This window comes from Pundamilia nyererei, unplaced genomic scaffold (genome assembly GCF_000239375.1).
Source record: "Pundamilia nyererei isolate P.nyererei 1_Seehausen unplaced genomic scaffold, PunNye1.0 scaffold00073, whole genome shotgun sequence".
NCBI lineage: Eukaryota > Metazoa > Chordata > Actinopteri > Cichliformes > Cichlidae > Pundamilia > Pundamilia nyererei.
The window spans coordinates 1,546,761-1,557,847 of NW_005187474.1; the positions used below are offsets into that span (position 1 = coordinate 1,546,761).

The 11,087-nt window shown below is 39.9% G+C and overlaps 1 protein-coding gene across 4 annotated transcripts; it reads left to right on the forward strand.

The window, feature by feature from the left end:
• agpat4 (1-acylglycerol-3-phosphate O-acyltransferase 4 (lysophosphatidic acid acyltransferase, delta)) lies at positions 1 to 5,311 on the forward strand. 4 transcript variants are annotated; one of them, XM_005737105.1, is made up of 10 exons: positions 1 to 385; positions 1,644 to 1,824; positions 2,067 to 2,236; positions 2,322 to 2,483; positions 2,604 to 2,757; positions 2,894 to 2,996; positions 3,075 to 3,150; positions 4,019 to 4,217; positions 4,295 to 4,344; positions 4,864 to 4,916. In XM_005737105.1, exons 2-9 carry the CDS (start codon positions 1,647 to 1,649, stop codon positions 4,318 to 4,320), a joined length of 1,068 nt encoding a protein of 355 aa, XP_005737162.1. In that variant the 5' UTR covers positions 1 to 385; positions 1,644 to 1,646; the 3' UTR covers positions 4,321 to 4,344; positions 4,864 to 4,916. The 4 variants fall into 4 exon arrangements, with proteins under 4 accessions (XP_005737162.1, XP_005737160.1, XP_005737161.1 ...); XM_005737103.2 differs by having other exon boundaries at positions 2 to 385; positions 4,323 to 4,344; positions 4,864 to 4,964; XM_005737104.2 differs by having other exon boundaries at positions 2 to 385; positions 4,326 to 4,344; positions 4,864 to 4,964.
• The last annotated feature ends 5,776 nt before the right edge of the window (positions 5,312 to 11,087 follow it).

Genomic DNA, 11,087 nt, shown 5'->3' on the forward strand with positions numbered 1-11,087 from the left:
TCATATGTTCCACTTCATTATGTAGAGAAAATCCCGTGTTTTGATTGGGACAACAAGGAATAGACGATCTTCGCGTGAGGCTGTCTGCAGAGTTTCTCGAAGGTGGCGCAGGTTCACACATGTCTGCATCCCGCGATCCAGGTTTGGCAGGCGGCTGGGTGTGGTTCCTCATGCTGAAGGACGTTTCACCAGATGGCCGGGTGGTGCATAGTTCTAGGCCTGCGCACTAACAGCTGAAGGACGAGGGACATCGCGAACTGGAGGTGGCATGGACGCGTAGTGGGATAGTGGTGTTTGGTTGTCTTTTAAATTTGTTCATTTACACTGTTTGGAAAGGTAGAAAGGTGTCTGAGGCAGGAACACTGGGCACTAATACAGAATCAAGGTAAGTGTCACGTGTTTGCAGGTGTGTACATGGGTTTTGTGTTTAAGCAGTTTGGTCATTTTCCAGTCGTGTTTCTCTGTGCTCTGAAACAGCTGCTAACCTAACAGTTTGCGTAAGGAAAACTCAGTAAACACAGAGAAGGCCGTTGTGGGATTGACTATGAATAGTTGGTGATATGGTTTTCCCTGTTCCTGAAAAGGTCATGTGTTGTTAGGAGCAAACAGCAAACAATTACCCTCTGATTGGCTGTTTGGCTCTGGAATGCATCTCAAAGACACTATTCAGAGGGGGGGGAGTAAAAACGTTCAAAGAAATCCTTTATGTCAGACTCGATTCATGTTTTAAAAACTCCGAGAACAGTTTTGATCACAGCCTGGCTTTGCGTGGAACAAATTAATAATAGTATATAACATATTTTGCTTCTTTGTATTTTATATCCTGGTTGCTTGTGCCTCAAAGGTGGAGAATGTATATATTATTTTCTTTATTATTGTTTTTCAAACGTTTAAAAACAGGAACTATTAGAAAGAAACAGTTGGGAAATAGGCTAATATACTGAATCTTGTGACCTATGTATGGAAAGACAGTATATGAGACAAAAACGGAGAAGAAAAGGACTATAATGTGGATTGGACTGAAAGAAATATGGCAACTGGCCTGATGGAGTGATGAATCCAGATTTGACATTTTTGGTTCAAATCGTTGTCAGTTGAGGAAGGCCCACATGCATCTCTCAGGTCCTGTGTCTGGTCATTTATCTTTTGTTTGTTTTTTTTAAATATTTCTCAGAGACACAATTTTCAAGTACTGTCACTGTTTGCTATAAATAGTTTTTTAGTCCTGTCATTACTTCTTTTGTCCTACACTCGTCCAGTTTCCTCATTTGTTTGTTGATTCTTTTTTTCCCCTCCTTGATGGTGCAAAGATACTGTTTTTATCCCTGGATCCTTTTTTTAGTGGCTTGACAAGCAAAAAATTGAAAAACAAAAACACTTCTTTTAAAGTGGTCATGTACAAGGACTGAAAAGCCTGGTGAATTGTTGCTCAAAGCTTCTTTTTAAAATATAAAAAGGTTGGGCTACTTGCAAAGTATAAAAAAAAAAATGAGGTTGGTTCCAGACTTTAGGACAGTACAGTACTGGACATAGTTTCTCTACCTTTGAGTCACAAGCAATCAGAAGCCAACAAAAAAATGAGATGATTTTATTTTATTGTTGTTACCTGATGTAATTAAATGTCTTCTTATCAACTTTTACAGAACATGGGGCTTCTTCAGCTGCTAAAATCCCAGTTCTTATGCCACCTGATCATCTGCTATGTCTTCCTGGTCAGCGGCCTTATTATCAACCTGTTGCAGCTTTGTACTTTACCTGTGTGGCTGGTCAGTAAGCAGCTGGCCCGCAGAATCAACATCAGACTGGCCTACTGCATCTCCAGCCGTATGTATAACCTTAGCTGTACCATTACAACCTGGCTGTTTACCAGAAGCAGAAAAGTTTTTTCTTCTGCTTCTGGGAGAAGAAACCTTTAGTTTCAGTGGTTTCAGTGGTGCTGTTGGTGTGATGTTGTGACAACCCTCTGCTGCACGAGTTCCCAGAACTCTGTACTGCATGGCATCATTTCACAAAAGCAATCCAGGTGCCCTTTACTCACATGTACCTGTTTGTGTCTTTGTCCTTAGAGATGGTTGCTATCTTGGAGTGGTGGTCTGGGACAGAGTGCACACTCTACACTGACCCAAAGAGTTATCCACTGTATGGAAAAGAGAATGCCATTGTGGTTCTCAACCACGCTTTTGAGATAGACTTCCTGTGTGGTTGGACCTTCTGTGAGAGATTTGGAGTTCTTGGGGTAAGTGAAAGTAAGCCAGAAAACTTCACCCACCCCTCAATTCAATGCTTCCCTCCAGTTCTTTCAATGTGTTCTCAACTTCCAGAGCTCAAAAGTGTTAGCCAAAAAACAGCTGGCTTATGTACCGATCATCGGCTGGATGTGGTACTTCTTGGAGATAGTTTTCTGCAAAAGGAAATGGGAGGAAGATCGAAGGACGGTGAATGAGAGTCTTGAGAAACTGCGGGATTACCCAGAAAACTTCTGGGTGGGTTTCAGTCTGTGGTAATTTTAGAATCAAGAGAAGTGAGAGTGATATTTTTGTGGCCATAATTTTAATATAATTATATAACACCCAACTTTTTTTTTTTTTCTTTTTTGGCAAAAGTTCTTGCTTTATTGCGAAGGGACACGCTTCACACCAAAGAAGCACCAGGTCAGCATGCAGGTGGCTGAAAGCAAAGGGTTGTCCAAACTAAAGTATCATCTTTTGCCCAGAACCAAAGGATTCTGGGTAACAGTTCAGAGCCTCAGAGGGACGGGTGAGTTTGTCTTTGTCTATGTATTTAAATGTGGCCACCAGAAAGTACCCGATCGGTTTTATGGGGGGAGGGGGTGGATTTGCAAATCAAATGAAAAGTGGCGCTGACTAACCGCCGCATGTTCCGTGTTGTGCAGCTGCGGCTGTTTACGATTCCACGCTGAACTTCAGAAACAATGAAATGCCGACTTTGCTGGGGCTTCTTAACGGGAAAAAATATCACGCAGACTTATATGTGAGGTAGGAACTGATGTTTCACACACTTGTTGCTTTTCGTTTCCTGTGTGCTGGTGTAACCTTCATCTCTGTGACATGCAGGAGAATTCCTCTAGAGTTGATCCCAGAAGATGAGAAGGAGTGTGCTGAGTGGCTCCACAAACTTTACCAGGAGAAGGTGAGAGTCTTAAATATTCTGATGGATGCATGATTTTCAAAAGAGACGCATTAGGTAGAGGTACTAAATCACCCAGTTTCTTATTACTGAAATAGAAGCCATACTGATTAGATATGTAGCCTAAAATAAGTGCCTCTTCTTTTCTTTTTTTTTCCCCTGAAGGCTGATGCACTGTTTCACACTGAATAGTAGTACTATAAATAAATGGGTGGCTCCATCCTCTTGTAGGGGTATTTTTGGTGCTGCAGGAACTGGTAAACAGTGTCTTTGAAATTTTTTGATCCAGCCACTGATCTTACAGATGTGCCCAGACAGCCAAAACCTGGATCTGGAATCATCTCGGATTTGAATTCCACATGAAAACATAAAGATTTTGGTGTAATTTAAAGAAAGCAGCTCCAGCAGAGAACACAAACAATATTAAAAAGCTGGAAGCTTTTGCACTTGAGTGGAAGATTAGTGTGAGGAAATATTTATTGCTCACCACAAATGGCATTAGTGGTAAAAATTAACTTTGAGGGTAGGAACAGTTTGGCTCGCGGACCTTTTTATGGAGAGAGTCAATGTCATTTAATAAATTGACCTATTATATACACAGTTTTGAAGGTGTGGTGAGCTTATCTGTGGTTTTGGCTGACTGCCATGCCACCTTTTTAATTACTTTTCAATCCATGCACTTTATAACTGAACTCTTGAATCTGAACTTGGGAATGTTAAACTTTGTACACACTTGGTTCCATTTTAGCTCTTACTGTTTTGTTTTTTTTAGACACACGGCAGCCACGTGGCTTTAAAAGAACCAACTTTAGCCGTGCTTCCCTGTTGTGGGTTTTGGTGTTGAGCTGCTGTTGCATTAATTTGTTAACAGGATAGCTTTCAAGAGCACTACGCAAAGACTGGGCGCTTCCCGGGCCCCATAATGAGTCCTCCTCGTCGACCATGGTCCTTGATCAACTGGCTATTCTGGTCCTGCCTGCTCCTGTACCCTCTAGGCCTGCTGCTCACTCAGCTGATCAGCTCTGGATCAGTATTTACCATCGTAGCTTCCGTGGCTGTCTGCTCTGCAGGTTTGTGTCATCCATTCACAGGCAAGGTCAAGCCACCATAATATGGTTTAATACAGCCCATCCCTCACTTTAACCAGCTCCTTTTTGTCCAAATGTTACATAAAGCAGCAGATTTGACACCTCAAATGTAAGTCTCCCTCTTTTATTTTATTAATTTATCAGTATTGGGAGCATGTCCATAACAGCATTCAGGCATGTGCTTAAAATATCAAAGTTAGATATCAAGTCATCCACCTGATTCTTTTTATTATTATTATTATTTCACTGGTTTCACTGTTAAATGGAATTAATCACTCTAACAGCACGGGTTTTTCAAGAGCATGTTGCAGTTTCCACAATAAATAAGAGGCCTTGATACAGACTTGGAGGAGATGGCTTAGGTGTTATCAGTTATTTAAAAGAGCCAGTTAATGTGCAACATTGCTTCTCATTTCAAAGTGACGTATTCAGCCACGTCACTAAATTGTCATAATAAAAACGCTTGATAATTAAAGGGCATATGCACCACATTCAAAGTCAAATTTACTGTGGAAATAAAAATGTCCCATTTCAAAGCCTGTCAGCACTTCTTTGTGACTCACTCAAACAATGCTGTAGCTTCTCTGAATCCTGTGGTGATTTTTTTTTTTGTCTTTTCTTCCCACAGCTTCACTGGGAGTTCGCTGGATGATTGGCCAGACTGAGATAAAAAGAGCCTCAAACTATGGGAATAAGGAGGTTTCTCTAAACAACAACTAGTGTATTCTGGAAACGGCGTCTTTTTATTGCAGAGCTACTAATCTGCAAACTGCCGTCAGGAAAACTTGTGCCAAAACAGTCCTGCCAGACTGCCATTTGCAAGTGCAGACCTGCTTCAAAGCAAGCGCAGACAGGATAGTTTTACACTAACGCTATGCTGCAGAAGACTGGGGACTTGGTAAGCAGGTTAAACACAGGATTAAAATCAGAGTATGTTTGAGAACAGCCAAGACCAACATTTGCTATAGAAACAAATTTAATTCAACCAAAAGGCAAGTGAACTACCTCGATGATTGCACTGTAATGCACAGATGGCATTTAGGAGGTGAGAGAAAATAAAAATTTTGCACAAAAAAGTGGCCTTTGTTGTTGTTTGTACTTAAAAATAAAAAATAAAATAAAATAGTGAATGAATGGTATGACGAAGATCAGGGCCTTTCTTTCTGCTCAAATTTGGCTACAATCCAGACAAAAGAACAGGACTTCACCAGCAAATAGTTTATTGTTAAAAAAAAAACAAAACCTGAGCCTTCCAGTTGATATTTCCTCGTCTGCTAAGGCAAGGATGACTTAACTCCCAGTATGAGAATATTTTGGAGCATTAAGACATTGAATAGATGCTAAAGCAGCGTCTCAACTGCGACTACACTGGGCGTAATGTAGAAACTCGTAGTCAGTTTATATTCTTCAGGTAATAAAGAAGATTGACCAGCTGAATTACATCTAATCTACACGTGTGGCTTTCTTTTTTTTCTAAATAAATCAGTAAGTGAACCGATGTGCCGCACGGTTCCATAAATATAGTCCGTCCGTTTATATGTTGGCAGTAAAAACAAAAGTTCCACTAACTTTTTGTTGACATTCACTGTTGCAGTCTTTCCGTCTACGGCTGTGTGACAAAGTAATTGAAGTTGGTGCGATTTGCATGGTCTGAGAGGACAAAGCTCAAACTCCATGTGTCTCCTGTTTGCCCACGACCATCAACCTTTCGTTCCGCGTATGCTGATAAAGAATGAGAAAATGGTAAAAAAATAAACTGTTAAACAGTGATGCAAGCATCCAGTGAGGAAAAGTAATCATGCAACAAGAAGAAAAAGAGAAAATGCCAAACCACAGAGACACCTGGTGGTAACACGCCAGCAGGACACAAGCTAAAATTTCTTACCTGCTGATCCTGATGTCCTCAGGTGCTGGTTTAATGTAAATAAGTAAACAGTGAATCAATATCTTCAATAACAGAATTAAAAATATTAATAGGGAGGCTGATGCTGAACGCCTCGATTTAGACATATACGAGAAAGAATTGGATCAATAAGTTTGGATACAAACTCAAAGCTCAAGCCTCATATTAGCTGATGTTATGAAAGATGGTATCTCTGCACAGCTCCATCAACTTTATTTTGGGAAAAGTGACCTACATGTGTAGGCAATGGTTAAATTAATAAATCAGTATGAATAATTTTACACAGGAAATGGTGACTAAAAATCAAAACAAAAGATGAGTAAAAAATCTCTAAAAAAATTACTAAATTTGAGCCACTTGAGGCACATTAACACATGAGCTCTGTATGCATCACAGGTCTTTTAAAGTTCACACATTTGCAGGTCAGGCCTCTCAAGTGTTTATAGAACATTTTCCAATGCAAACAAACAGTCCAGTAGTGATTCATCATAATGTAAACCCATTTTCCATTTACACAATATAAACCATGTAGTTAAACTATTAAAATCTTACCTTAACCTGGAGGAAATTCTCAGAAAATTTCACAGCATAGATATAGGTTGTTTTCTGATTAACTCTTAATCAAAAGATAAGATATGAAACCCTGGTCAAGTGCATAAAACAGAAGTCTCTCACACAAAGTTAAAAGCCTTAGAGAACTCCTCATTTCTGTATATTTAACTAAAAAACATTAGGACTGTGTGCAGCACTGTACTGAATCATTTTCCAACATATGTGGAAACACAGTATAAAAGACAAAAACAGAGTTTGTACAATTCCAGCAAGCAGGAAAGTCAATATTCGGCATTACTGCCTTTATTCTTAAACACGGCCTGAACTGTCTTATGCAAGCTTTCTTCTTATTTCTTTAGCAGTCTTCAGGAATAGTTCTCCCGGGTTCTTGAAGTTCATCTTTGGATGTTTCTGCCTTTTGCTCAGTTATGTGTTAAGACCATCGCACACCGGTTCATTAATACTACGGTCCGTTCACCACTGACTTTCACAATTACAGTATTACACAAGAACTGCTGTTGTGTAACTTGACACAACAACCATATTAATTTTTTCTTTTGAGAAACCGTAAATTGTAAATTATTGAATTTCTGTCTTATTTTAAAGGACATGACTATCAGAAACTGTCCATCTGCTGCAGATAATTTATTTCAGAACTAAAATGTCTTCTTTTGTTCTCCAATTCCCAGTGCATGATATGCCAGTGTGAAATGGCTTAATAAACAAGCAAGCAAACAAAAGCATTCCTGTGGAAATGGTCAGGACCAGGAACTGGACTGAAAATGAGTGAAAAAGAAGCCAATGTCCGAAGAGAAACTTTGGACATTTGGAAACCTGGAGAACTATTGCTCAAAACCACTTTGGAAAAAAAAAAAACGAAAGCCTGGCTTCTTGCAACCAAAACAAAAAGAAATGAGTAGTGACTCACAACAAATGGTGTCACATTTGTCCTTTCTTCGAGTTTAATCTGTATCTTTATGTCATAGTGGCCTGAGGTGCTGTCACACCTTATGAAAGCACTAGCCTTGAGCTGATAATGCTGTGCCTCGCCCATCAATTCAGGCGTGTGACATGAAGACGTGGCTGTGTTTTACAGCTTTGATTCGTGCAGTACAGCACAATAGACCTACTGCAGCTGCTAAAATCCCTCTTCCTGTGCAGTATAATCAGCATCAGAATGGCCTATTGCATCACAAGCTGTGTACACTAATGCCATTCTCAGCTACACAGATCACACTTGGATGTTAGGTGTTGTTGCTTAAAGGAAGACTTGTGTAATTTTACCTTGTTGCAGTAAACACGTTCAAAAACAGTTTTGCATCCAAAGACATCAGTTTGCATAACAGTTAACAGTTAAACAACTTTAACAGCAGTACTCTAAAATAAAACCTTTAAAGTGATAGCAGGCTTTCAAGCTTAGTGGTGGTTCATTTCAGAATGTTCACTATTCCCAGATTGTTTATGGAAATTCCTGTGAATATGGTCACAGGCCTTTGAGCAGAAAATGCTAGCTGTATATGTAAATCAAATGAATTTAACAAATGGTACTTCCAGTTGTGGTCAGGAATTTATGTGCACTTGTCATGGGCATGAATGTCATGGTAATTTGGGGGTTTTAATGATTTCGTTGAACTTTTATGTTTCCAGAAGTCAGGAAGCTCTTTCAGAGACATTTCTAAACAACTGCAGATTCCAGAATCATCAGTTCAAATAATCCTGCATAAGTAAAAGTTATACAGATGTGTCACAACTTTGTCATGGTCTGGAAGAAACTGTTACCCTTAGAGAAGAGAGAGGAAATTGGTTAGGAAAGTTCAAGCGCGCCATGAAATAGAAACGTGTAGAATGGCAGCAGTCACTGTCCAAAATGAAGCAAGTTTTACATAACTGTGGTCTGAGAGGGTGTTTCAAGATAGAAACCCCTGCTCCAAAATAGACAGATTCAAGCGCAACTGAAATTTGCAGCTGCCCACATGGACAAACCAAATGTTTGCTGGAGAACCGTTTTATGGTGAGATGAGACAAAGATTGAGCTGTTTGGCCACAATGATGAGGCATGTTTGGAGTGAGGCTATCAAACCTAAGAACAATGTGCCAGATGTCAAGCATGGTGGTGGTAGCATCATGCTCCGGGACTGTTTTGCTGGTACTGGTGAAGTGGATGAAATAATAAAGAAAGAGGAGTACCTCCAAATTCACCTCAAATCAACAGCCAGATAACTAAAACTGGGACACAGTTGAGTGTTCCAGCAGGGCAATTATCCCAAACACACATCAAAACTGGTTTTGGAGTGGAGAAAGCAGGCTAACATTAAGCTTCAGGAGTGGACTCCCAAAGCCCTAAAATCCTATTGAAAATTCTTTTGACTATGAACTAACTTCAAAGTTGGGCCCGTGCCAGGAAACCAACAAGTTTAAATAAAATTTAGGGATTCTGCCAAAAGGAGTGGTCAAATATGCAACCAAATCATGTCAGAAGCTTGTTGATTGCTTCCCAAAAGCCATACTAAGTTGGTTGAGATCCAACTTAGTATGGGACATTTTAACCACACTTCTGTGCGGGTCTATGTATATATTTGACCCTGTGTAGATTATGGCCAACCTAAAATAATGCACGCAATTCTCATTTTCTAAAGTCATTAAAGATCTATCATTCCACCCTGGAAAAGAACAGTTCAAAGAAACCATTAAAAATCCGAAATTACGACATTCCCATGATGAGTATGCAAACTTCTGACCACTTCTGTACCTGCTGCTGTCTTCGCTTGTGTGGCTACAGCTGTTTGCAATTGCGTGCTAAACTTCTGGATCAAAAGATGGCTTATTGGGGTAAAATACAGCAAACACTATCATACAGAAAATAAGACTAGCGAATTAAGGTCTATTCTTATCTGTTTATCTTATTTATTCACGTGAAATGTAGTTTTCTAATGTCATTAGCTTGAGGAAACAGAGTATTTATTGTAAATGCAAGGTCAAGGACACATTAAACTGATGGATTATTAAGAGTTGATACAGGCACAGACATAACCGGGGTCTTGACGCTATATTTTCTTCATGTATTGAAGGAAAAATTCACATAAAAGAAATTTACTGTGGGAAACGTCCCGCGCAAAACTGTCCTCCCTTCATTCTGATTTGCGCATGTGAAATTCTAAATATACTCTCAGCTCCCCTGGAAGTTTGACTGAGACTGGCAGAGACGCTTTGGTAATACAAAGTTCAACACTTTCCTCCAACTCAGATGATTTTACATTAACAGCTACCAGTTTCACCACTTGTGTTTTTCTTGGCACTGGTCTTCAGATGTTGAAAATGTAAGAAGAAGAAAAAGCACAGAGCTGTTTTGCTATGGATCAAAGATTGCATTATGAAATACACTCACGGTTCCACTGCTTGTTCACCAGTCACATGGTAACAGCTCAGTGCAATTTGCCATGCAGGTCAAGATGACCGAACATCACAATAAGCAAGAAAGGTGATTTCAGTGACTTTTAATGTGGCACGGTTGGTTGTTGGTGACAGATTTGCTGGTCTGAGTATTTAAGAAACAGCTCATCTACTAGGATTTTCCTGCACAGCCATCTCTAGGGTTTATAGTTGATAGAAAGGCAACAGCAACTCTAACAACCCCTTGTTGCAAACAAGGTATGAGGTAAAGTATCTCTGAATGCACAACACATCAAACCTTGAAGCAGATGGGCTACAACCCAGTGTGTGAATGGGTGGATGACTGGATATGTAAAGCGCTTTGGGATCCTTAGGGACTAGTAAAGCGCTATATAAATACAGGCCATTTACAACAGCAGCAGAAGACCACACCCCAACCACTCCTGTCAGCTAAGAGCAGGAAACTGAGGCTCTAATTCACACGGGCTCACCAAATCTAGACAACAAAAGTTCGGAAAATATTGCCTGGTTTAATGAGTCTCAATATCTGCTGCGACATTCAGATGGTAGGCCCAGAATTAGTCCTAAACAACATAAGGTGGGGGATATTTTCTAAGCACACAGCCTACCTGAGTATTGTCGTTCCCCATTTCTATCCTCTTATAATGAAAGCGCATCAATCTTCTTATGGCTACTTCAAACACGTCACAAAGCCTAAATTATGTCTGTTTCCTTTGAACATGACAAAGAGTTCACTGTAGTCAGATCTCAATCCAATAGCGCACATTTGGGTGTGGTAGGAGGGGAGAGTCATGTCATGGTTATAGAGCCAAAATGTCTGAGGAAAGTTTCCATCACCTTGTTGAATCTAGGCCACAAAGAATTGAGGTATTTCTGAAGACTAAGTGGGTCTGACCCAGTACTAGTTACTGGTGAGTGGATAACACATAATAAGTTAAAATTTCACGGCGAGAGACAGACAGAACACATTCTTTAAAAAAAGAGAG